Below are 25,953 nucleotides of genomic sequence, written 5' to 3'. Positions count from 1 at the left end.
CAAAAGGGCAATGGGGACCCCCCCCACAACAAACACACCCAAGTTGGGCAGCCCCATCCTGCTGGAGACACCTCAGCCAAGTACAAGCTGGTGAGGTGCCCAAATCCCTGCTAAAATGGTAATGCCACTTCGCCAGGGGCGTGTCACCCATGTCCCCCCCACTGCCAGCGCACCGTCCCCACCTCCGTTGCTTCTTCTCCAGGTCATGGTTGCGTCCCTGCTGTCCCTCAAGGTGCAGCTTGGTGTCCTGCAGCTCGGCAGCCAGGCGCTGGCACTTCTTCTTCAGCTGCTGCAGCGCCCGCTGGCTCTCCTCGCTGTCCGCCTGCAGGTCCGCCAGCTGCGGGCAGAGGTGGGCAGGCAGTGAGGGCTCTGGGGTGCCACCATGTCCCTGCTGTCCCAGCCATGCTGAGGGGAGTCCCCAGAGCCGGGCCCCCACTCACCTTGCGCTCCAGCTGTCTCTTGCCCTGCTGCTCCACCTCCAGCTTGTCCTCCAGCTCCTGCTGCAGCCGTTTCTTGGTGAAGTCGATCTCCCGCACCGCTCGCTCGTATTTCAGCCGCCATTCGCCACCTGTGTGGGGAAATGTGGTCACTAAGGGGCTGTGGGGGTGGCACAGGGAGAAGGGGACACGGCAGGGTGTGCCAGCAGCCAGCACTGGAGGGAGGACATACCTGAATCATCATCGTCGAGCTCCCCATTGAGCTCAGCCGCCCGGATGAGCCGAGCCTCCATCACCTCCATCTCCATCGACTCCATCTGCTTCTTCAGGGCATCGTACTTGGCCTGGGAGGGGACATGGCCGTGGTGAGCATTTGAGGGGGACAGGAGACACTGTGAGGCTGGGGAGGGGCACTCTTACCTGCAGGTCCTTCATCTCCTTCTCAGCCCGCAGCCTCTCGGCCGTCTCAGCGTCCAGCAGCTGGGAGGCCGACTCGCCGGTGTTGCGCTCGTCCGTCAGCTCCGATGTCAGTTCTGTGATCTGGGGGTGCCAGGGGGAATGGGACCATGGGCTGAGCCAGGCTGGCACGGCACCAAACCCCATCCCAGCAGCAGCAAAGACCTACCCTGCTCTCCAGGCGGTCGCTGTTGAGCCGCAGCTCGTTGCGCTCCTTCTCCACCTTCTCAAGTTTGCTCTTCAGCTGCTGGATCTCTTCCTGCAACAGAGCGGGCGGTGAGGGAGGGGGCAGGCGCAGGCAAGAGGCTGGCGGGTAGGAGGCTGGCAGCTCTTTGCCCCTCCCCAGCACCCCCCTCAGCACAGGATGAGCAGGGTGGGGGCTCCCTGGGGCTGCTCTCCCCTGCCAAGGGCTGGGCAGGGACTTTCCCCAACCCGCTCCGCCGTCGTGCCGACTCCAACCCCATAAATGGTGTCGAAATGCCAGGCAGTCCCAGAAAAGCTGCACAGGGGTACCCACATCCCCCGCGAGAGGAGGTGGGAGCAAATCCACACATCAGCAGCTTGCTGAAGGGTTTGGGTGCACCCAGCCCAGGTGGGGAGGGAGGGGGCCTGCCAGGATGCCCAGGGGCCACCAGGCAGTGCTGTGGAAGCATGTCTGGCTGCTAACATCCTCCTCTCTCTTCCTCTGGTCCCAGCACAGGCTGGGGGTGCAGGAGGTGCCCCTGCCCAGGTGCCCCCAGCCAGGTGCCTGTCCCCAGCAGGTCGGGGTGAAAGCTGAGCCAGGCAGCAGCTCGTGCTCGCTGGGTGCACCAGTGTCTGGTTGCCAGTGCGAGCGGAGCCCCCGCATTTGCCTCTCGGCGCACGGTTTCATTTCCATTCTCCACGCTTGTAATTGGGTTCAAGCAACAGCCGGCTCTCGGGATGCTAATGACATGCTGATTCGCAAATTAGGGAGCAATTCGAGCCTGGCGCGGGCAGACGTGGTCCTGCATCTCACCCCATCACGGGCTCCCACATCCCAACCCACCATGGGATCCTGTATCCTAATCCACCACAGGATCCTGCATCCCACCCTTCCCTGGGCTTTGCTTCCCGCCCCACTTCAGGATCCTGCATCCCACCCTACCATTAGGCTCTGCATGTGACCCCACCATGGGGTCCTGCATCCCACCCCAGGGCCAATGCTGCCCCAAGCCCTCCCTGCCCCATCCAGAACCCCCAGCACGGATACCCACGTCTTTGCCACGGATCTGGTCCTCGGTGAGCTGCACCTCGATGAGGGGCCGCACGGTGGTGAAGAGCTTCCACCAGGGCCAATCCTTCACCCCTTTGTTCTTCTTGATGTTCTTCTGCACGCACCGGATGGCCAAATCCTGGATCTGTGCAGGGCACGGGGTCAGCACAGGGTATGGGGTCAGTACAGGGCCACCAGCAGGGCAAAGCGGAATGTGTGGGTGCTCAGCACCCCTGCCGGCACCCCAGCATGCTTCCCTTCATCAGCATTTGGGCTAATTGCACCAGCAAATCTGCTGTTTGATCCTCTCCAGCCCCTCTAAGTGCTAATCCCAGGAAGATGAGGCACTGCAAGATGCCTGGTTTACACCTTCTCTAATGATAAAAGTAGGAGCTGAAGCGTGGCTTCATCCTTCGGCGGCGATGCCCAGCAGCCTCCCTGCCGGTTCCCCCTGGCCCCCCGGTTCCCCCTGGCCCCCCACGGCTCCGGGGGAGGCGGGAGGAGGAGGTGCTGGCCCAGGAGGCGCAGAAAGGCTGCACTGCCCATTTTAGGCGAAATTGTGCAGCAGAGCGGGGAGGGGAGAGCCGCTGGGACGAACCTTTCTCTTCTTGAAGTGCTGCCGTGCCAGGAAGCCCCTGCACGCCGCCTGGAAAAGGGTGATGTTCCTGCTGGTCTGCGCGTCCCGCTGCTCCTCCAGCCTGGCCAGCGATCCAGCCCGGAAAAACACCTGTGGGAGGGGAGCAGGACAGCGATGGGTGCCGGCATCCCTCCGGCCACACCGTGCCACCCTCCCGCTGGTGGGGATGTGTCTCTCCCCTCCACGGCCGCTGGTCCTGTCCCATTGTGGGGTTTTATTCCCCAGGCATGAGGAATGCCGTGGGTGGGAGTGAACAGTGCTGCCCTTTTGCTGTCCCACCGTGCCATGACGCACAGCCCTGCCCACACCCACACCCGGTGGTGTCGGGCACCATACCCGGCTCAAGCCCATGTGGTAGCTGCTCTTCTCCAGGTCCAGCGATTCCAGGAGCTCCTCCACTGCCTGCAGGGAGGGAAAGGTGTCAGGGCCAGGCCCTTTGAGGTGCAGGGGACCCTGGACCACAGCAGTGACTCTGACATGGGGCACGTACCCGCTTCTCATCCACCACGATGTAGTTGCGCCCGTGCTTTTTGGTCAGGTGTGGGGCCAGGACATCAAAGCGCCGCCTGAACTCCGCAAACACCATGTGGTCAGGGTAACCTGGGGAAGCAGGGGAGAGTGGGGCTGTGTGGATGCCCAGGGGATGGCCAGGGACAGCCCCACGTGCCCTGACATGCTGGGGCTCATGTTTTGGGAGAGCTGACAGGGTTGCCCTACGTGACACAAGCTCCCCATGGGGTCAGGCATAGCTGGAATGCCCTCAGCCTCCCCATGAGGCTTTCCTTGGCTGCATCCTCCAGCAGTTTTGGCTGGGATCTGAGGAGAAAGCGGCCAGATCCCTCCTCGGGGGGAGAACAGCGACACGCGTTGCCTGTGCAAGTTCTGCTCTGGCTCCACTCTGAGCCACAGCCAACTCCTGCATCAGGCTCCAGCACTGAGCCTCCATATCTTAATTAACGATGAGGTATTGATGGGAACATTGACCCCGGCACGGGCGGCTGGCCACGGCCATCGATCCAGGAGGTGTGCAGGTGGCATCGATTTCCAATCAAGGCAAGGAAGGGTTCGGCCTCCAAGCGATAAACCCTCGGCCGGGTGGCTGGCCAGCCAATGTATCGATAAATGCTTTGCTGAGCACAGCCCAGAGGCTCTCGTTCCAGTGGGACAGGGGCTGGATGCCAATGGGATTGCTGCCAGGAACCAGCGGCACCAGGGGAGACACCCAATTAAGGCCATGCCTGTCCCCAGTGCAGATAACAGCCCAGCAGGGGAGGGGGAACAGGGATGGGACCACCCTGGGGAGAGGCTCCAGAGTTCAGAGCAAGGGCACACGCTGAAGGGACTCCTGGGGGTCTCTGGCTCTCCAGTGAGAAGGCGCAGCTGGGGCCTCCACGCCCTGGTGCTGGTGGCAGGGCTCACCTTGGCGGTACATGCGGAGGGCGTCGAGCAGGCGGGAGCCGCGGAGCTGGGCGCGCAGCAGGGGCACGTCCAGCTGCATCAGCCCGGCCTCGCAGTGCTCTGCCGGCAGCTCCAGCTCGCTGCTGCTCACCCGCCGGCACAGCACGGCCTGGGGGTCCCCACCAGCCCCCGCCTTGGGCAGGAAGCAGTGCACAAAGTGCAGCTTGGACTTCTTGATGCTGTCGATGAGGGCGTCCTGCGGGTGCGGCAGAGCGGGGTGAGCGGTGACCTGCGGCGGTGCCCCAGCCAGGTGCCCCAGCCAGATGTGGGGATCCCCCTTGGTACCCCCTCACTCACCACTTGCAGCTTGATCTGGATGCAGAGGGATTTCTTCTTGACGGCGGCCACGCCGGTGGTGAAGGTCTTGCGCATGCTGGTGGCGCGGCGCAGGGCCAGCTGGGAGCCGCCCTCCAGCCCCGCCACCGAGCCCGACAGCACGAGCGCCGAGCCGCCGCGCCCCGCAAACAGGCTGCTGATCACCTTCCTGCAGGGCACGGAGGGCACGTCACCCCCCAGGGTCACCTCTGCCCCCTGCCACGCTCCCACCCCAGGGCCCTGCTCACTTCTGGGACTCTTGCAGCAGGGAAGAGGCGTTTTGGGAGGCCGGGTTGTGCTTGACGTAGTTGAGCCATCCCGTAGCGTCGTACTCCACCCAGTTGGTCCCCGAGCTGTGTCCCAGGAGGAAGTGTCGGGGTTTGTCACTGGGGAGCAGCGGGTTGTGCCCTACAGGGAAACACAGCACCAGTGGGCACAGCCCTGGGGACCAGTGTTTCACTGGGGCATGTCACAGAACCCCAGAATGGCTGGGGTTGGAAGGCACCCTAAAGATCATCCCATTCCAGCTCCCTGCCATGGGCAGGGACATCTTCCACTGGAGAGCTTGTTTCTGGTCTAGTGGACACATCCCCATGGTTCCAGGCCCCCCTCCATACCTTCTTTACCCCCTTCCTGGGGGCCGTAGTAGGAGAAGAGCCGCTCCAGCAAGGTGTCCTCGTTGCCCCCCGGCTGCAGAGCCTCCTCCTCCAGAAGCCACAGCAGCCCCCGCGCCTCGTCCGTGCGGGCCAGAGACCGGACCTGCAGGGTCACCACGCTGGCAGCCACCCCAGCACACCAGGGTCCCCCAAGGCAGGGACACGGGGTGACACAGGGCACCAAGGCCACCCAGGGAGCACACAATGTCACACCGTGGGAGAGGGCTCCTGATTAGTGAAGACCCAGAAGGGAAAGGGTCCATATGGGACACTCTGGCAGCACATCTCACTGAGGTGGGAAATGCAGTGCTGGGCTGAAACCCAGCACAGGGATGGTGCCAGCAGCCTCCTCCAGAAGGGACTGGAAGACCCCAGGGACTGGAGAACCATGGGGACCCATGGACACTAGGAACATGAGCACCTTGGGGACCAGAGCACTTTGAAACCTGGAACACCCCAGAAATATCCAGGCCCCCTGCCTAAGATGTGGGCTGCACACACAAACTTGCGCCCATGCTCTCATGGCCATCAGCCCCTTTCCTTCCCCTCTACCACCAAAATGCCAAAAAGGTGCCCATCTGCTGCCATGATGTGGCTGGAAGGAAGAGTGAAAAGTGCTTACCAGTGCCTGGTGTGAGGACTGGTCCACAGCAGCTATGGAGCCAGAGGAGCTGGGCTCAGCATCAGCCAGGGCGAGCTCTATGTTCTCCTGGTGAGGGGGAACAGAGCAACAGAGGCAGGTGAGCACCCACACTGCAGAGTAGCAGTGAGAGGGAGCATGAGCCCATCAGGGTGCTGGTCTTGATGAGGTTTAGAGTGATGCAGAGTGCTAACTCCACCACCTCCCAGCCCAGCCCTCCTGTGGACAGCCCTGGAGACTGAGCTTTGGTTGCACTGGTCCACAATGACCACTGCATAAGAAATCAGGGGGGACACATAGGAGATGTTCACGTGGCTATGGGAGGGCAGGAGTGGAGGAGGCCATGGCAGCCCTGGTGTCCCTGGTACCTCCTTGTATCGCTCCAGCTCGCGGGCGAAGGTGCGCTGGTGGAAGAGCTGCTGCAGGCGCTCCTGGGCGTAGTTGTGGCACAGCTCCTCGAAGGTGGCACCCCGGCTTTGCCCTGCCAGCTTGGGGTTCTGTGCCCCAGGGGTGTCCACCACTGTCACGGAGCACACCGAGTGCTGGCTCGACTTCAGCGCCCTGGGGGGAGCACAGAGGGACACAGTGGGGTCAGTGGGCACAGCCAGGCACCCCCACTCTCCTGCTGGCCCCCCAGCACGTACCTGTTGAGGAGGGAGATGAGGAGTGTGAAGAGCTCGGAGTACAAGCCAGCTGCCATGCCCTCCAGGCACTCCAGCGCCGTCAGCTTGGGACCTGCCCAAAGCAAGCCTGAGTGTCCCCAGCCCGGCATCCCTTGGGGACACCCGCTGTCCCCACCACACCTCACCCTACCTGTGCCGCTGTCCCCCAGGGGAGACTCGTCGGGGCCCTGGCGGAAGGAGGTGGAGCGCTGCAGGGTGCCCTTGGGCTGGTGCTTGAAGATGGCAGAGGAGAGCTCCTCCAGGCTGCAGCCCAGCAGGTAGGCGGCTTTCTGAGCCCACTCGTGCCGTGCAAACTGCTTCCTCCCAGCTGAAGGGTGGAGAAAGGGGGTTCAGGGCCAGGAAGGGCACCCCTAAAAATGGGGAGCGTTTCCAAACAGGCCTGGGAGGATCTTAGGGACCCACAGAGTAGGTTAGGGATGATGGGAGCACCCGTTTTGGGGTTTGAGGAGACAGAGATGTTTGAGGTCTAAGAGGAGAATGGGTGAATGGCTTTGTGCTGCTGCAGGCTGAGCCTGGAGCCACACTGGTGTGGAGCACAGATCCCTTGCCACCACTACCCAGGGACCTCTGAGGCTCGGAGCCACCCCACATGGGGACATGTCCCTGCTGGGTGACACAGCCACACAGACAGACACACGGACGCTGGGGGGCGGTGGGAGCCGGTTAATGGTGACACACAGGGACACGGAAGCGGGGTGAGGGCGGCACGGGGGAGGGGGAAGCCAGAGACACACAGAGAACAGAACAGAACTGGACTTTACCTTCGTCGGCGTCTGCATTGCAAAGGGCAGCATGCACCATGCGAACAGAGACACGGGTTAGAAACAACGGCACACGATGGCACGGGGGGGGGACACCCTCCTGCCACCACGCCACCGCACATGCCACGCCTGCCCCTCCCCAGGCACTGCTGCAGGGACAAACCGGGACCAGCACGGGGGTCCCTTCCCTTTGAGCCCCCCCGCACCGTGGGGAATGTTGGGGAGCAGCTCGGCTCTGCCCCAGCGCATTGGGAGCCACTTTTGGATCCAAGGAGATTGTGGGGCTGGTGTAACTCAGCTCTGAGCACTCCCAGCATCCACGAGGCACAGGGGAGGCTTCAGCAGCAGCAGCAGCACAGACTGGGGCTGGCATGCCCACCCCAAGCAGCAATGCTCCCCCCCAGCAGGATCTGGGATCCTCTCCCATAGCAGGCTTCCATGGAAAGGCTCCAGAGTTGCCTGAGCATCTCACTGTGGTGGCTGCAGCGGGGCCCTGCTGCCCTCTAGTGCCCTGAGAGCACCCCATGGGCCAGCACTGCACCCCAGGAGCACCCCACAGGCCAGCCTGCGCCCCAGTGTGCATCCAGACCCCTCTGGTCTCTCCTTCTTCATCCCCAGATCATCTTTTCCCCCAGGGCTGCAAATCCCCTGGGTGCAGCCACCAGCTCCAGGTGCCCATTTTGGGGTGACATGCCCAGCTCTCCCACCAGCGTGCAGCACCACAGGCAGAAAGAGAAAGCCACAGGGGGAGAAGAGCACCCCCTAAGCCAAATTTGCCATCCCCAGGAATGGAGAGCAAAGCTGGTGCTGTGGGAGGCTCACACCCATGGTGAGTGCTGTGTGCCAGGGCAGCCCTGACCCACACCACCAATGGTGCTGACAGGACTGGGATGGGACTCCTCAGGAGCAGCAGGCAAATTTGGGGCTGCCAAGACCCAACCAGGGTCAGGGTTGGTCCCAGCACACCAGCAGCATCCCAAGCCCCCATTTCAGCCCCCAAATCTGCATTGCATGGCACCCCCCAGAGCAGAGCCCTCCCCACTCCCATTACCAGCTCCATCTGCCAGTGGCTCTGCAAGGAGGATGGAGGGAAAGGTGTTACACTGGGAATGGGGGACACCCCCCAACTGCCTCCGACCCACCCAGGCCCCCACTCCCCCAGGTTGGCAGGGTGTGGGCATGTTCAATCCCCACCAGTTAATGAGACCACCCCAACCATGGGGAAAAAGCTGGGTGCCCCAGAGGATTCAGGGTGGCAGGGCACAGTCCCTCAGCTGACACAGCCTCCCACCCTCTCCCCAGGGCTTGGCTGCACTGCAGGCTGTTTGCAAGGTGTCTCTGGAACCCCTCACATCCCTCAGTCCCAAATCTCCCCTCGTTAATGGCTCCCAGCTTGTTACCTTTGGTTGCCCCAGCAGCTCCCAGATGGTAGATGGCCCCCAGGATGAGCCAGAAGGCTTTCTGCTCATCTCCTGAGATGCCCATCACCTTCATGGCTGTCAGGAGCTTGCTGAACTGCTGGGTTGCCTTCTGCTTTTCCTCTGGCTGTGGAAAACAACAGGAGCCATTGGTCTGGGAGCCCAGCTCTGCCTCCCCCTGCAGTGAAATGGGCCAGAGACCCCTATCTTCCCCTACAGCCCCCCATGGCAACAACCTTGGAGGGGGGCACGATGCCGAAGACATTGTTCTCTGCCAGGTGGTTGAAGTGAAGCTCAGTCCTGCAGGGATAAACACCACGATTGGCCCCATGGGGGAGGTCACAGAGACCCCTCCCAAGATGGAGGCCATGTCCTCCCCTCCAGCTCACCTCAGGGTGCTGTCAGAGCAGGCCAGCAGGTAGTAGAAGACATTGAAGGTGGCCTCGTTGGCCGGGTGCCGGGCCACGCGCAGTTTCTCCAGCAGCAGGGTCTGACAGAGGGGGAACAGTGAGGGACTGTCCCCAAGTGCCCCACTCCCACTGAGACCCCCAACCCACCCCAGCCTCATCCTTGCTGCCTGCCCATGGAGTTGTGAGGGTCTCCCTACCACTGCAGGGCACCATGTGAATGCAAACATCACCCACGCAGCCCATGAACATCTCTCCTCAGTGAATGCTACTACAAGAGTATGGAGTACATCTCCTGGATTTTAAGAGCTCTGCTGTTTTCAAAACAGCATTTTGGGACTGATTCTGGGACTAACTAAGCAAGGGATCCCATCTGATGGGTATGAACAAGGACAAGAGCAGGATGCCAGGCTGCTGAGTGCTGCAAGCATGGCTGGGGATCTGCGGCAGAGCTTTTAGTGTAGGAAACACCAGGAGAATCATGGAATGGTTTGGATTGGAAGGGACCTGAAAGATCAGCGAGTTACAAACCCCAGCCATGGGCAAGGACACTTTCCCCTATCCCAGGTTGCTCCAAGCCCTGTCCAACCTGGCCTTGAACACTGCCACAGGGGATGGGGCAGTTACAGCTTCTCTGGACAACATTCCCGTGAGGATGGGCTGGATCCCACAACCATGGGGAACCACGCTGGCAAGGATGGACTAGCTCCCCTGCTGGGGGCTGGCCCTGGTCCCCTCACCTGTACAGAGGCAGACGCCACCTGCCCGGCCTGGTCGAAGTCCAGGGAGATGATCTGGGAGAAGCGCGTGGCGTTGCCGTTCATGCCAGTGCTGCTATTGCCAAAAGCCTCCAGGATGGTGTAGAGAGCCTGCCACTTCTCCACTGCAGGAAAAGACGCAGAGCAGTGCAGGGGCTGTGCAGTGGGCAGGGGGCCAGAGCTGGCTGGGCGGGTGCTGCTGCTCCCTTGCACTGCAGCAGCCCCCAGGAGCACAGCAAAGGCACTGGTGTGACAGTGACAGCCAGTATGGCGCGTGTCCAGCCACTGCTGCGTGCGTGGGGCTGTGACAAAGCAAGGGGCGCGTGCAGGCAGGACAGAGGCACTCACCAGAGAACACCTTGCCGGTGCTGCCGGCGATGGTGGCGAGGTACTGCACCAGGTGCTGGCAGTTGGTGGTTTTGCCGCTGCCGCTGGCGCCCAGCAGGACGATGGCCTGGTCCTGGCGGCTCATCAGCATGCTGCGGTACGCCACCTGCGCCACCGCGTAGATGTGCGGGGACGTGTCCTCCCTGCGGCACCCCTTGAACATGTGCATCACCTGGTGGGGACAGCGAGGGGAAACGGGCAAGGGTCAGCACCCTGCCATCCTCACTGCCCCCTCTGTGCGGTGCCAGCTGCGTGTCCCCTCTGGTGTGCCCCCAGAGCAGCGTCACCTTCTCGGAGTACATGGAGGGGGAGCTCAGCGGGTTGATGATGACCATGGTGGGCCCGGCGTAGGTGTGCAGGAGGTTGCCGCCGTAGCGCTGGCGCAGCGTGTGCAGCGTGCTGGACTCATTGAGGTAGAGGAGGCTGGCGAGGTCCTCGACACGGTCACAGGACGGGGGGTTTGCCTGGCAGCGAGGTTGAGATGGGGCGGGTCAGGCGGGGAATGGGGATCGGCCCTGCCGGCCCCCGCCCCGCAGCCCTACCTTCTCCACATCGTCCTCCTCCACCTCCAGGACGGCTCCATCGTGGTCCAGTTTCACCTTCACCTTGCCCTCAGGCAGGGGACTGCCCGCCTCCGGCCGCAGCTGGCTGCCTGTGAGGGGCACGGGGCACTCAGAGGGGCCGGGCTGGCAGCCCCCAGGGACACTGCAGGGGGGTCAGGGGGGGCTCACTGTGCCACAGAAAGGACGGGGTGCTGTGTCCCAGCAGTGCTCACCCAAGGAGAAGCCATCTCTGTGCACCAGCCACACCTTCTCGGTCTCGTACCAGGCCTCCTCAGCTGCTATCTGCTCCTCTGTCTTGGCCTGTGGGACAGCAGATGTGGAGAGGCTGTGGTGACCTGTCCCCTGCCCTGCCTCACCCCCTCCCCTCATCCCTGGGGCTGGAGGGAGCAGGGCTGACTGACCACAGGGGCACGTACTGTACAGCCAGGCCACCTCCACAAGGCACAAACCCTCCCAGTATGTCCCCACTTTGCCCGCTGGGGATCCCAGTGGGTGCAGGGCTGCAGAGACCACCAGGGCCCTGCCACAGCTTGGGGCAGACATAAAGACACAGTGACCCACAGGAACACCCATTACAGCCACCTCGGGTGAACCTAGAGGGGCCAAGCTCCCAAACCACAGCCCTGAGAGCAGCCAGCTACATGTCAGGATGCAGGGACACCAGACATGCTATGGGGACATGGGACATGCTGCAAGGACATGCTGTAGGGACACAGGACACACTGAGGCACATAATGGAATGACACAGGACGTGGCACAGGACTCTGCCATGGGAAATGCCAGGCTGGTGGCCAGCACAGCGGGGATGTCCCTGGCACAGGAGAGCAGGACGAGCTCCAAAGCCAAACCTGAGCTGCAGCAGGGACGGGGCCGAGGGGAGCTGCCGGCGCATCGTCCGCTGGACCCTGGCGAGGCCGAGAGAGGCGCTGAAGGCGAGAAGGGCTCAGCCCTGCCCCGCACACAGCACGGAAAGAGGAGATGGGGAGCAAGCAGGGGCAAAGCACCGCTGTGCCAAGCCCTGTGGGCACTCCTCATGCCACGGCCACCACTGTGGGCAGCAGGGTGGAAGTACACTACCCACAAGGCCGTGCTGCCAAAGCCGTGGGGCTGGGGGTCACTGCATTGACCCCGCTCTGAGCTCTGCCAGCACCACGTGCCACAGCTGCTCCGGCACGAGCCATGCATCCTGCCTATGCCAGCACTATGCCCCCTCACACCCTGCTCCACACCCCTGCCCGCTCCAGCTGTGCCCCCTCCACTGAGGGCACCCTCCTGGGACGTCTGGCTTCCCGAATGACCTCGCTGGGGTGGGGAGAGGCACCCAGCCCCGGCTGCCCCGCTGGCCCCATGGCAGCCCACGGAGCAGGGTGGGATGGGGGAAGCCTTACACTCCAGCAGGAGGCGCGGGCGCAGACGCCAGCCCAGAGGCACACAGAGGATGGCAGGGGGTCGCTGGTGGAGGCAGAGGGCTCCTGAGGACGGGGGTACAGTACCTGGCTGGGTGCCGAGGCGGAGGCGGCGGGGTCCAGCTAACGGCAGCAAGGAAGGAGGAGAGAAAGAAGAGAGGGGGTGAGAGGCAGAGAGCAGAAGCAGCACCCTGACAAGCCACAGGGCCCCGGCATGGCCATGATCACACAGCAGCACCAGGACATCATCCATCCCAGCCACCACAGTGTGCTTCAGCACCTGCAGGGATGCAGGCAGTTCCCCATCCCCAGCACAGTCTGGGCAACGATTCCCAAACCCACCAACAGCCCTGGTCATCCATTCCCTGCTGCCAGTGTCACCCACAGATGGACCATGGGGTTGGCAGCCAGACACAGGGGTACAGTCACTGTGTGCAGAGCACATGGCATATCTGGGGCAGCCACAGGCTGCCCATGCCTCCCCATCCCTGAGAGTGCAACACGCAAGCACCAACACCTCTGGAGTTACAGAAGTGGTGAAGATCCTCTCCAGCCGGAGCTGCGCCTCCTCAGATGGGCTCAGCACGGACGCAGGGCCAGGGGAAGCAGGGCCAGGGGAAGCAGGGCCTGGGGCAGCCTGGAGGCAGAGCACCATTAGCTCCAGGCCAGCTGTCCCACAGCCCTCACAGCCCTGGCACATGGGCACCAGCAGGGCCATTGCAAAGGCCCTCCCAGCCCTGCAGCCCATCAGTGCTTGGGGCGGGTCCCAGGGTGAAGGCACAGCTGGGTACCAGTGTGTACCCACAGTGTCCAGGGACCTGTGTCACCATCCTACACACCTGCTGGGGGGCAGCCGGGGCATTTTTCACAGGGGTCTGCCGCTTCTCGCTGGTCTGCAGCTTCTTCTCCACATGAAATGGAGGGGAGACAAGGGGCAGCGTGATGGAGTGGCTACAGCACACACAGCTGCCCCAAAAAAGTGATTCCCACCCGCACCACACATCTGAAAACCACTGCAAACCATGCAGGTGAGCTCACACCATGCTGCACTGGGGGTCAGAGCATCCCCTGTTTTGCACACACCGGTACCTTGTGCCTCTCCAGGGCTGTGGGTTTCTGAGCAGACGCCTTTGCCGGCTCCGCTTTCCCTCCTGAAAGCTGCACTGGTGGCTCTGGCTTGGCTTCAGCGCCCGGGGACGGGGACAGCTTTGTGTCCCCACCAGCAGGCTCACGGGGCTTCTCCTGCCTGTCCCCTGGCCGGAGCCGCGGCCGGTGCTCCTTGGTTTTGCCCTTGGCCATGAGGGTTTTGAGCCCCTCTGAGATCTCATCCCTGGGCTCCGGCTTGGCAGGGGCTGCGGGCAGCACGGCGGGGGGAGGTGGCGGGGCTGGGGGAGCTGGGACGGCAGCACGCCCTCCTTCCTCCTTCCTCGGGGGTGGCACCGGCTCAGGAGACTTGGCATCTCGGCCTGGCTCCTTGGCAGTGCCAGCGTCCTCCCCGGGCAGGACTTTGCGCACCACCTTGCGCACCACCCGCACCACCTTGCGGCGGGACAGCCCCTGGCCGTCATCGCCCTGTGCCTCGGGGGCTGCGCCCTCCAGCCCGTTCTCTGCTGCCCCGTTCAGCACCGGCTCCGGGCTCTTCCCTCTGCCAGGAGGTGGCTCGGGGCTCTTCGCGGGCTCGGGGCTCTTCACAGGCTCAGGTTTTGGGGGTTCAGCCTTCGGGGGCTCAGCTTTGGGGGGTGCAGATGCTGCATCCTTCGGGCTCTCTGACTGCAGCCACAATGAGAACGGTGTGAGTGGAGGGCCAGCCTCCACTGCTGTTTGGGGCTCTGCCCTGCCATGGAGCACAGCTCCTGGCCAGAGCCCAGCACTGGGTATTGCAATAATCACCACAGCACCCTTCCCCACCAAACTACAGCCCCACAGTGGATCCCAGGGCAGGGAGCAGTGGTGACCTCCCTGCCCCACAAACAGTGACCATTCAACCCTCAGGCTGACAGCATGGGGGAAAAACTCAGTGCTCAGGGCATCACTAAGCCCATGACCCTGCATGGTGTCCCCAGACCCTGTCACAGGGGCTGTTCCCACCAAGGACAAGCCCCATCCCCAAAAGCTCCACCCTGCCCGTGCCCTGTGACACTTACAGCCCCGTCCTCCTTCACGGGTCTTTTCACAGCTAAAGATTTGTCCTCGTCCTTGACCTGAGGGTCAGACAAACAAGAGGAGCATGTTTCAGCCCGCTGTGGGGCCTTGCTGCAGGAAAACCTCCTGGGACCATCACTCCATGCCAGCCCAAATTTACTGGCCACTGCAGGGACAATGATGTGTGTCCTCCCAGGCTTCCCATCAGCCAAAAAAAGGGGGTGAAGCACAGAGATGCACCCTAGTTACAGCAAACTCCAAAGGTGGGAGAGGTGATCTGCCTGCCTGGCCTGGGCCCTCTCACCATGAGCAGCCAGTGAGGGAGGTGGTTCAGAGTGCCACCACCCCTCCTGCAGGATTCTGTCACTGTACACGTCACCCCCGGCCGGTGTCACAGCACGTTTTAAGTGTCACCAGCTAATCTCTGCAGCACGTGGCACATGCCAGATCCCTGCTGACCCAGGGGAACCAGGGGCCTCTGGGGGGGTGGGCAGCCAAACCCTGCCCTGGACTGAGCCACTGAGTGCCAGGACTGGCTGTGACACTGCAGTGGTGCATCCTGTGGGCAGCACACCCTGAATGGCACCACAGAGCAGCTCCTGGGCGGCAGGTGGCACTGGGGTGGCTCACACTGTGTTAGGGGCGGCACCAGACACTCACAAAGCCGTTAGTGATGGTGTTAGTGATCACATGCATGGCTGTGCTGGTGACACCAGCCCTGGCCAAGCTCCCAGCTGCCCAGCACAGCCCCTGTCACAGCAGCACAGTGAGGCTGGGAGTGAGTGCTGCTCCAAACACGGTGCCAGCACTGGGTGAACTGGGGGGAGCTGGTCAGCAGAGTGACCCAAACGTGGGGTACAGGCAAACATGCAAGAGACACTTCCCTTCTGCTCCCAGAACGCAAACCGGGATGAGAACGCCATGGTGATGTCTCATGGAGCTGCAGCCCTGGCTGGGGAGAGAGGAGAGGTGAGACTGACTGGGACAGCACACAGAATGCCAAACCACAGCCCAGGGCACAGGCACGTGCCCTTCCCCACCTGGGATCCTCAGGAATGGGGGTCTGAGCCCACCTGGACCTGCTCAGCAAACAAACAGCGCCCACAGGGGGCTCTGGGGACAGACAGGTGACCAGTCTGAGACCCAGCAAAACTCACTGTGTAAAAAAAACCCCCTTAGTCAGGCTGTAGGACCGTGGCCCCATTCCCCTGAGGGGGCCAGCCCGCTGTGGTAAGCAAATGCCAGGGTGAGGGAAGGGATATTTTCTGCCCCAGCTCCCTGCTTGCCCTGACAGCCTGGGTTTATTCTGAGCCTGACCCCGTGCCAGAGTCCAGGCAGCCCTAGTGGGACCTGCTGCCCTGGATGGCACCCACTGTCCAACCCCAGGTTGTGCCTGGGGCCACTGGGGAGAAGCCCCCTCTCAGGGCCAGGCGTGGCACAGGGGAGCACCAAAGCAACCCAGCAGTGTGGGAGAACATCCCTGTCCCCCCAAAGTGACACCATGGTGTGAAATGCCAGCATGGGGGTCTAGAGACAAACCCACCTGTGGGTCAGAACGCCCAAACCCTCTGCCCACAGCACTCCCACCTCCAAGCAGCCTGGCACTGCCACAAAGCTCTCCAGAGAGCACCGGCCACGAGGTCCCCACCACAAACAATCCCAAAACACCCCAGGGGTGGGTTCAGCCTCTCAATCCCCAATCCCAGCACCAGAACCATCTCCCAGGTACCCCCCTCGTGCTCCCCCAAGCCGTGCTGGCCACGCTGGGGTTCCCACCTTACCAGAGGGAGCAGGAGAAGGGTTTCGGCCGGGGCGAGCGCGGCACCGCACGGGAGAGGCACCGGAGGGGCGGCAGCCGGCAGCGGGGACAGCTGGGCTGATAGGGCCACCCTAAAAATAGCCCAGGAATGCGAGGGCCCCGCTGGCCGGAGCAGCAGCAGCCGGAGGGAGAGCCGGGGGGGACACTGGGGCCTCGGCACCAGCAGCACCGTCACCGTCACCGCTGCCAGAGGAAGTGATGTGGGCTCCAGGAACTGCCCGGCCTCCCTGCACCGTCCGCACGCAGAGTGGGACAGACACCCCGGGCCCAGTGCAGCTGTGGAGCTGGGGGGGCCAGGGAGGGCTCTGTGCCTCACAGGATGGGCTTGCACAATCCACACCCCTGGGTGCCTGCTGTGGTGCCAGGCGGTGCAACCCGGATGCTTCTCGCTCCTCCTCTGGCTTTGCCATCAACACCAGATCCCCCCAAAATGTTCTTGGGGACAGAGAGCACCCCAGCAACACATGGTAAAGGTGTTTTCATGGCAAAACTGCCTCTGGAAGTTCAAGGTGTCCCTGGTAACAGCGGGAGTGGGGCAGTGGACAAGGGGATGAGGGTCAGGGGCATGGAGGAGCAGCGGTGACACAGGCATGGCACACTGGGACCCCAGCTGGCAGCTGAGCAGGTCCCTGCCCAACCAAAGTGAGACAGATGTGCCCTGAGCAAATAAACATTCCCAGAGGAAGCAGGGGCACAGCCTGGCACACCCTACTGCCAAGGGACAGGCCACATCAAACACCCTTGGCAGGGCTGGCATAACACAGCAGAGAGTGCCTGCAGTGACACAGGTGTCCCCAGGTAGCACAGGCATGCAGCCACCTCCACCCAGCCCAGCTGTTTGGTGACAGCAGCATTTCTGCCTGGCCAGCATTTTTCTATCATTCCTAAGCCAGGAAATTCAGCACACACACACTGGCCCATGGCTGAGCCCACTGGATACAAGCCACCTCCCAAGACCCCAACACAATGAGACACCACAGCAGCACCAAACCCTCAGTGAGAGCAGAAAAAGAGCCAAATAAAGAACTTGCCAAGCACAGAAAAATGATTAAAATGCCCCTGACATGACCAGAGTCCCACACTCCCACCCTGGTGGGACACGGGGAACCCAGCCATGCCATGGCACCCTGGGCACAGCGACCTGCCAGGGACCTGTGTGCCCGTGGACAGTGGCACACAAGGTCAGCCAGCACAGTCACTGGATGCCTGTGGCCCTGCTGAAGCACTGGAGTGGTCAGAGGCGTTTCTGGAATATTTCTGGAATATTTCTGCTGGGCCGGCGCACGCTTGGGCCCTGCCTGAGGAATTCAGTCAGTAAATAAATAAATACAAAGTGTGGAGCTGAGCCAGCCCAGCTGCCCCACACTGGGAGCAAGGCTGGGACACGGAGGGGGTTTCACCCCAGCCCCAGTGCCCGGCCACGCTGTGCCACCAGCTGTCCCCTGTCACCCCAGAGCACTGAGAGCCCCCCAAGAGGCAGCGGGTGCTGGCACTGCCCAGCTGGGTCCGTGGGGACAAGGGTGACCCAGCACAGACCCTGTGAGGGGGTTCAACCCCCCATAGGGCACAGAGAGCCCAGCACCACCCTGCTCCAGCCAGGGAGGGGCTTCCAGAGCAACAGCCCAAAATATGCCTATAATTTCCTGTTTCAAAAAGGATCATTTTTATTTAAATTAGGACCAGAAACATTCCAGGGAGCTTAGAGGGGCCTGTGGGAGAGCTGGGCCTCCCTGTGTGCCAGCACCTTGTGTGAGGGACCCCCAGCTGCAGCCAGCACCCCAATCTGGGCTCCCTAGCACCAGCAAAGCCACAGTGTGTCACTGTGGTGCACCAAGAGGAGGAGGAGGAAGAGGAGGCATCCTGTGCCACTGCTGCAGAGGCCACCCCACAGCACAGTCCCTGCCAGCTCTCTGACCAGCTCCCACCAGCTGATGCCGTCAAACCACACCATGTTCCAGCACAAGGCTGCACGTTGCAGCCTCTCCCATGCAGCCCCAAGGGCATCAGTGTCTCCTCTCCCCCTTTCCAGCCCAGCTTGGCACTCCTGGAAGGCACAAGCACCTCGCTGGCCCTGTGTGTGTGACTTCCAACACACACCTGCCTCCGTGCCAAGGCGCAGCTGTGCCCTGTGCCCACACAGGGCTATCCCACCAGGGGCTATCCAGGTGTTCACACAGGGTTATCCCACCAGGGGTTATCCCACCAGGGGTTATCCATGTGCCCACACAGGGCTATCCCACCAGGGGCTATCCAGGTGCCCACACAGGGCTATCCCACCAGGAGTTATCCAGGTTCACACACAGGGTTATCCCACCAGGAGTTATCCAGGTTCACACACAGGGTTATCCCACCAGGGGTTATCCAGGTGCCCACACAGGATTATCCCACCAGGAGTTATCCAGGTTCACACACAGGGCTATCCCACCAGGAGTTATCCAGGTGCCCACACAGGGTTATCCCACCAGGAATTATCCAGGTGTTCATACAGGGTTATCCCACCAGGGGTTATCCAGGTTCACACAGAGCTATCCCACCAGGGGTTATCCAGGTGTACACACAGGGTTATCCCACCAGGGGTTATCCAGGTGCCCACACAGGGCTATCCCACCAGGGGTTATCCAGGCATCAGTGCCCCATGTCCACACACCAGGTGTTATCCAGGTGTTCACACAGGGTTATCCCAAGGGTTATCCAGGCAGCAGTGCCCGCTGACGCCTGCAGGGCTCCAGGAGGAGCTGCAGGAAAGGCACTGCTTTGGCTTGGCACAGACTCCACCCCGCAGTGCCGGCATCTGCTCGAGGAGCAGCACATGGAGCCCCCTGGTCACCCTCACTCCATCCTGGCCACCAGCCCACAGGCAAAGGGCACAGTGTGGCTCTCCCCAGTGCAGCCAACCTGCTCAGCAGGCACAGGCACCCTCCTCCCCAAAGGAAGGCTTAAAAATACACTAAACAAGTCCAGCTATACACTAAACAACACCACTCTGCTGCACCCCTGCCACCACAGAGGGGGTCCAGCCCTGCAGGACGCTGCATTTGGGGGGCTCTGCTGAGGTGCCAGCTGGCCAGGACGCTGGTTAGCCTGCGGCAGGGTCAGCAGTGCCGGGCAGCAGGCGTGAGGGATGTGGGTCACCCAGCCATTAAGTTTCTATTTATACAGCAGCAGCAGCAGCAGCAGCAGTAGCTGCGTACGTAGGGCTGTGCACGCCGGCAGCAGCTCCCAGCCCCTGGCACGCTGTGTGCCTGCCCCAGTCCCCGGGGAGGATCCCTGTGGGGGACGCCAGCGTGGGCAGTGGAGCAAGCAGTGTCCTTCTGCAAAGTAGCCTTTGGAATTTCCTGGCAGTGAGGAGCAAAGCTCCCTTCTCAGCTGAACTATGCTCAGTCAGCAAAGAGATGAGGACATACTTCCCGCAGGCAATGCAGAGCTGGGCTCTCCTCTAGCAGGAGGAAAACCCAACCCAATAGCACCCTGAGCGCTTTGGGGGTCAAAACCCACCAGCGATGATTTGCAAGACCTGATGCATCACTGCTGCATCCCTGCCACAGCCTCCCACTCCTCCCTGTGCATCCTGGCTGGAGCAGCCCCAGCATCCGCTGTTTCCCACAGCCCTTGCCAACCCAAACGCCCCCACGAGGACGCTGGCACTGGCAGAACCCAGGCCTGGCAGTGCCCGTGGCAGGGACAGCGTTACTCACATCCCAGGCAGCACGGCGTGTCCCCTGGCCGCCCCGCAGCCAGCAGCGGCTCAGCTCGCTCAGCTCCAGGATGGGCTGCACCTTCAGCTGCACCGTGTCCCCCGACTGCCGGATCATCTCCACGATCTCATCCCGCGATTTGCTCTCCACGTTCCTCCCGTTGATCTCCACCAGCCGGTCTCCCGGCACCAAGCCCAAGGCCAAGTCCTTGGTGCCGGCTCCGGGCTCGGCGAAGTGCACGACGCGCCGGTACACCTGCCCGTCGGGGCCGCGGTCCAGCATGGTGGTGCGGCGCAGGGAGAAGCCGAAATCGCCCGTGTTGCGCCTCTGCAGCTCCAGCTGCCGTGGCGTGGGGGGCTGCGGGGGCACCAGGGCGGGCAGCCGAAGCTCGGCAGGGAACTTCTTACCAATGAGCTCCGGCACCCTGGCACGCAGGGAGGCAGCAGGAGGGGTGCAGGGCTGTCCGGGGGGAGCCCCCTGCTTGTCCAGCGGGGTGTCCAGCATGCGCACCTCCACCTGAGGAGAGGGGGCTGCTGAGTGCTCAGAGGGCGTGGAGGTCTCTGAGGTGCTCTCATCCCGGCTTTTCTGGGAGAAGGAGAAGCGTTTGACAATCACCTGGGAGTTCTGCTTGGCCAAGGAGCCAAACTTGGCTGCCCGCTGCAGCACCGAGCCCTTGAAGTTGGTATCGTCCGCCTTGAGATCATCGCTGGAGCTGGCCGTGCTCAGGTGGCCTGAGTCCAAGATGATGCTGCCCCGGTTGCTGTCGGAGTCAATATCTGTGAGGTGCAGCTCAGAGCCACTGGCCACTTTAATGGGGATGGGGTTGGAGATCTCCAGGCGGGTCTTGGAGTCCCGCTTGGAGGCACGGTTGAGGTTGAAGAAGCCCCGGCGCATGCTCATCTCCTCCAGGCTCTTGAGTTCAGCTGCTGACATTCGCTCCTTTTTCTCTTTCTTCTTCTCCTTCCGGGCCCCATCCTTCTCTTTGTCCTTCTTCATCAAGTTGAACATGGTGGATGAGGGCTTGGGGCACTCTTGCCCCCACGGCAGGGCACTGGGCTGGGGCGCCGGTCACGGCACAGCCGCCTGTGCAGAAGGACAGACAGGAAGGTGCCATGAGAGAGCAGCACGGCCAACCCCCACCCACCACCCCTCCATCCACCCCACTGGTCATGCCAGCTGCCACCCCCAGTCCCTGAGCCGTGTTCCAGCATTCCCACCCTCCCAGGGGATTGCAGCACCACAGGGCTGAGACTGCCCCAGTCGATGTGTCCTCACCCCGGCTGGGCATCAAGCCCCAGGGATGCCACAAGGATGGCCCTGTACTCCCAGGGTGACCCCAAAAGAAGCCCAGAAGCCTGGCAGTGCCCAGCACTAGGGCTGACTGCAGGCAAGACCCTCAGCAGCTCAGGAGGCATTTTGGAGCAGCATGGGTGGGCAGGGAAGAAAATATCCTGGTGGCTTTTGCAGCAGTTACTGCCGGCAGGGACATTCCCCAGCGCAAAACCCCCATCCCATCCAGCCACCAACGTCCTGCCTGCTGTTCAAAAGCCCCTTGTTGAGGAAACAGAGGCCTTTCTGCTGCTCATCCTGGCTCTGGCCACCGCAAACCACAGGGGCTGCCGTGGGCAGAATCCCCACCAGGGAGGAGCCGGAAACACAGCCTGGAGCGAAGGTTGCTCTAATAAACAGGAACCTGTAAAATCACATCCCTCCCAACACTGATAAGTGTCTAATTTTAGCCAGGGCGACGCAGAGGCTCGTGACGCTGCCAGCGACCTCCAGGAACAGTGGCTCTTTCATTTGGGCATCCCGCGCAGAGCGGGGGGAGCGCCCAGTGCCAGTGGGAAAACCGTGGCTGGGCAGAAAACTCCTGGAAAATCCCGTGTGCATGCAGTGCCTGGGGACAGCCAGTGCCTCGGGGTACCCACAGCCTCACCCTGCACGGGGGCTGTGGCACTCCTCTGCCCCTGGGGTGACTGGTGGCCCCCCCTCAGCCTCCATCGAGCGCTTGGGCTGTGGATAAACAACTCCAAAGTGGAGCAGGCGGCTGGCAGTGCCTGCAGGACGGGCTGACAGCTATATATAACAGGGCAGGAAACTGCACAGGAACTTAACCTCAGCACAAAGGACAACAGGAAAGCTCCCCACGTTTGAAGCATCTGCTTTAGAGCTCTCCGACGGGTGTGGGGATGAGGTTTGGGCAGCCATAGGGATGGGCAGTGCAGCTCTGTCTGGGGTGCATGGATGTGCTGTGCTGTGCCAAGCTGCACCTTGGCTCCAGCACAGCATCAGCACTGCATCACCATCACTGCCTGGACCATCTCCCTGCAAGGACACATGGTCTGCACCGCCCTTGAACACACCCAGAAGGACAAGGGAAACCCGTTTTCCTCTTGACAAAGCCATCCAGGGATGGCAGGGAACTCCCAGAACCTCGCTGCCCCTCGGGGCTGGGACAGGAGCACACGTGCCCGGGAGAGGCCTGGCCACAGGGCAGGTGAGGACAGAGCCCTGCAAGCCATGGCACAGTGCTGGCCCTGGGTGTGTGATACCTCTGAGGCACTGAGGGGAAGCAGCCTGAGGGACAAGGTCAGGCTTGCAAGGCTCCTGGCCATGGCCAGAAGGGCTGCCACAGTTGTGCTCACACCATCCAGCCCCAGGGTTCTGGCTGCTCTGCCCTCCCTGCAGCAACTGGGGCTTTATCCAGACCCACAGCAGGACCTGGGCAGGGCCCCAAAACACATGAAAACACCCCACTTCCTTTCTCCTCTCCCAGAACTGCTGGCTGTGGGGTGATCACTGACCCGAACCAGGGGACAGCCCCTTCTCATGCCCACAGCAGGTGCTGCCACAAAGGGCACCACGGCCATGGCATCCTGGGGCCTGCTCCCTTGCGCCAGGACCTCAGCACAGACAATGGCAGGGAGAGAACCTGCACCTGCTCCTGTCCCCGCTGTGTGACACATGCCACCGCTACCACAGCCACCTGGGCATCCCTGAAGCTGCACAAAAGGGCTGCACCCCTGGCAGCACCCAGTGCTCACCTGGGGCAGGGAGGGGATTGCAGGGATCCTTCCCGGGGGTCCCTTGGGAGCAGAGCCACTCTCCAGGCAGGTGCTGGTTGGAGCCAGGGCGCCAGGAGCCGGGCGGCCAGCGCGCTCTTTGTCCTCGGTGGTTTCTCTCCCGGCACACAGGCTGCCTCCCAGCCTTTGTACGCTCAACAAAAAGGGGGAACAGCGTTCCCAGCCGCATCGCTAATCAGGCAGCACTGGCGGCCACTGCCGCAGCCACGTGTGCCCCACTCAGGGCCACAATAGGCAGCAGTGGGGCAGGCACACAGGACTCTGTGGGCTGGGGAAAGCACCGCAGCATCCGCCCTGCACTGATGTCCCCAGCCCGTGTGTTGTGCCATTGTGGTTTGCTCCCTTTTCCCCAAGCAGCCTCCCGCCACGGATGGGTGCAGCCCGATGCCGTGAGCAGGAGGAGGCTGCTGAGCCGAGCAGCTCCTGAATTTCTGATTCAGACCCAAGGCGCCTTCCCTGGCTCAGCCCGGGCTTGCTCCGGGACTCCCCTCGGCCAGGCGTGAGCATGAGCCCTGACAGGGAAGGGAGAGGCACCCGCCGGCGCTCTGGGATCGCACGCGAGGATGCTGCTGTGACACCGGGCTGGCAAAGATGAGGACATCACCTTGGAAGGGCCAGATGGCAGAAAGGGAGACGCATCTCACCGCTCCCCAAGCCAAAACCCTCCCAGAGCCACCTTCCCCCATGTCCCCCCAGCAGAGCCAGCAGCCCCTGTGTCCCTGCCAGGGCGCCGGGGAGGTGCAGGCAGGGAGGAAGGCGTTCACTGAAACTCCCAGCCACTCCTTCCCTCCTCGAGACGCAATCTCGTCCGACACGCTCCCGCGCAGGGACCTGCACGGCGAGTTCCACGCTCGCCTGCCCTCCCTGCTCTGCTCCCCGATGCCGGCAGTGGGGCTCTGCTCCCACACCACCTTGGCACACGAGCTGGTGGCTGTGCCCTCCTCGGGCACACCATGTTGGGGCAGCTCATGGCCTGGCTGTGCCCAGCCAGGAAGGGATGATTCCATGCCAGGGAACAGGAGCTGCTGGCAGCGATTCCGAGCAGGCAGGCCAGCTCCTATGCAGGGCAAGTGGGAGCTGACCTGCGCGATGGCTCCTTGCTGAACACAAGTTTTCCACAGAACAAGGAAATTTAGGGGGTTTCCAAATTCCTCTGCAGTGCCTTCACTTATGGACAATGCTGGAATGTGTCGAGAGGAAAACAATCCCGGATCTACCTGACTCACAGCCAGGATGTGCTACCAGGCTCTCCCCAGAGCAGGATTTCAGGCCCTCCTGCTGCAGGAACCCCATGTCCAACAGCAAAGGGGACCCAGACTGGTTATGAGGGGTCACCCCAGGCCAGGAGGGCGCATGGGGTGCAAGCACCTGCCTCGCCCCAAAGCTGGGAATGACACAGTTCAAGAGGTCTAACAGGATAGACCTAGAGGTAATGGGGCAGGATCTTGGCAGGGCTGCCAGGTGGGACGTGGTTCCATGACCAGCTGGAGGGGTCAGGTGGGTTGCAGCCCCGTTAGCACAAGGCACACAGCTTCCTCATCATCACCCTTATCTGGCCCCAAATTCACAGCCTGGTGCCCTGCATGGCCCAGCCCACAGCAAAGGTGAAGGGCCGAGCCACAGCTTGTCAGGGGCAAAGTCCAGGGCTGGTGCAGGTGCTGTGGGAACACCCAGATCCCGATGGGAGCTGGGATGGGGCAGTGGGCAGAGGTCCCCCAGTGCCAGAGTGCCAGGGCCAGCCTTGGGGTGTAGGAATACACTGCCATGTGCCCACACTCTCCTGTAATTGCCCTAAGTTTAGCTCTGGCACTCGCTGACCAGACAATTTGCATCTCACAGGCTGGCTGGAAACCACACGATTTAGGGACGTGCGTCCCAGCCCTCGCCCGATGCTCCACATATTGCTCTCTGGGAAAATTAACAGGCACTGGGCTGGCCACAGCCCTGCGAGCCACCACCACCACCCCCAGCACAGCAGCTCGCTGAGTGCCACCCACCCCTCCCTGTCACTCTAAAAGGTGGCTCAGGTGCCAGTGGCACCGATGTGGTTAGCGGCGAGCCGGGCTAATGGCTTTGGATGCAATTCCCGGTGGTGTGGGAAAGGCCCAGGCCAGCGGGTTCTCCCTGGGAGCATTCCCCGGGAGCCCTGCAGCGGCTGCTGGGGCACCCAACGCGGAGCACCTGACACGGGGCATCCTGCAGGGGGGACACGCGGGGACGCCGCACGCAGAAACGCACCCCGCACAAGGTGACACACACACATGCAAACACGCACACGAGTGACACCGGGGGCTGCGAGACAAGAGCGGGCCATGCGCCCGCCCGCACCCCGCAACCGGGGGGCGGCACCGAGGGGTCCGCACACACGCACCCATCTACCCACCCACCCACCTACAGCGGCACGGGCACGGCTCGGCTCGGCTCGGCTCGGCCCGGCCCGGCCCGGCCCGGCCCGCCGTGGGGGCGATGCAGCCGCGGCCCGGCCGGCGCGGCGGGCGGTGCGGGTGCGTGCCGGTGCCCCGGCGGCGGTGCGGGCGGCCGGTGCCGGTGGGATGGCGGCGGGTACTCACCCGGCGGCGGCGGCAGAGCGGGGCCCGGTGGCGGCGGCGGCGGTGCCGGGCCCCGGCGGCGGCGCGGGGCGGGGCGCGGCGGGGCGGGGCGGCCCCGCACCGGGGCGGGCACTGCCGGCTCTGCGCGCGCCGCCCGCCGCGCCGGGCGCGGCTCCGCTCGGCACCGAGAGGAACGGAGCGGGGCGGAGGAGCGGACCTGCCCAGCCGAGAACGGCGCTGAACCCGCAGATCGGCTGTAACACCGTGCGGAGCGGCGCCCGCAGCCGGTACTGGCGCAACAGCCCCCGCACACCCACCAAGCGGGGTGACCCCGCTCCCCCTCCCCGCCGTCGCACACACGGTGTGTGCACACCCCCGGTGTGACACGGTGACACTCCCCGCACGCACACACCCCCGATCCTCACACACACTCAAGCGTTGTGAGCTCG

General features: G+C 62.8%; 1 protein-coding gene across 20 annotated transcripts in view; it reads right to left on the bottom strand.

Annotated features, from left to right (window-relative positions):
- Positions 1-25,656, bottom strand: part of MYO18A (myosin XVIIIA) — a 36,846-nt gene extending 11,190 nt beyond the window's left edge. For 2 of the 20 annotated variants that reach the window (XM_074556887.1, XM_074556890.1), the window contains exons 1-29: positions 25,526-25,655; positions 19,873-20,955; positions 12,304-12,339; positions 11,023-11,110; positions 10,790-10,899; positions 10,535-10,711; positions 10,209-10,419; positions 9,843-9,985; positions 9,085-9,185; positions 8,932-8,995; positions 8,678-8,822; positions 7,278-7,289; positions 6,647-6,823; positions 6,478-6,568; positions 6,202-6,394; positions 5,816-5,902; positions 5,155-5,296; positions 4,786-4,945; positions 4,520-4,706; positions 4,184-4,418; positions 3,255-3,364; positions 3,101-3,166; positions 2,726-2,854; positions 2,129-2,272; positions 1,063-1,152; positions 858-977; positions 670-781; positions 441-568; positions 183-337 (exon numbers count right to left, since the gene is read on the bottom strand). In XM_074556887.1, coding sequence (XP_074412988.1) covers positions 183-337; positions 441-568; positions 670-781; positions 858-977; positions 1,063-1,152; positions 2,129-2,272; positions 2,726-2,854; positions 3,101-3,166; positions 3,255-3,364; positions 4,184-4,418; positions 4,520-4,706; positions 4,786-4,945; positions 5,155-5,296; positions 5,816-5,902; positions 6,202-6,394; positions 6,478-6,568; positions 6,647-6,823; positions 7,278-7,289; positions 8,678-8,822; positions 8,932-8,995; positions 9,085-9,185; positions 9,843-9,985; positions 10,209-10,419; positions 10,535-10,711; positions 10,790-10,899; positions 11,023-11,110; positions 12,304-12,339; positions 19,873-20,880 — 4,421 coding nt within the window. In that variant the 5' untranslated portion in view covers positions 20,881-20,955; positions 25,526-25,655. Of the gene's footprint in view, positions 1-182; positions 338-440; positions 569-669; positions 782-857; positions 978-1,062; positions 1,153-2,128; positions 2,273-2,725; positions 2,855-3,100; positions 3,167-3,254; positions 3,365-4,183; positions 4,419-4,519; positions 4,707-4,785; positions 4,946-5,154; positions 5,297-5,815; positions 5,903-6,201; positions 6,395-6,477; positions 6,569-6,646; positions 6,824-7,277; positions 7,290-8,328; positions 8,350-8,677; positions 8,823-8,931; positions 8,996-9,084; positions 9,186-9,842; positions 9,986-10,208; positions 10,420-10,534; positions 10,712-10,789; positions 10,900-11,022; positions 11,111-11,658; positions 11,716-12,198; positions 12,340-12,733; positions 12,854-13,055; positions 13,119-13,305; positions 14,506-19,872; positions 20,956-25,525 lie in introns of those variants that run through there. The other 18 variants (XM_074556889.1, XM_074556891.1, XM_074556893.1 and 15 more) reach the window with 17 other exon arrangements.
- Between the last annotated feature and the right edge of the window lie 297 nt (positions 25,657-25,953).

The sequence above is a fragment of the Zonotrichia albicollis genome, chromosome 22 (genome assembly GCF_047830755.1).
Source record: "Zonotrichia albicollis isolate bZonAlb1 chromosome 22, bZonAlb1.hap1, whole genome shotgun sequence".
NCBI lineage: Eukaryota > Metazoa > Chordata > Aves > Passeriformes > Passerellidae > Zonotrichia > Zonotrichia albicollis.
The sequence above is the reverse complement of the archived record's forward strand: the minus strand, read 5'-3'. Positions and strand labels throughout refer to the sequence as shown.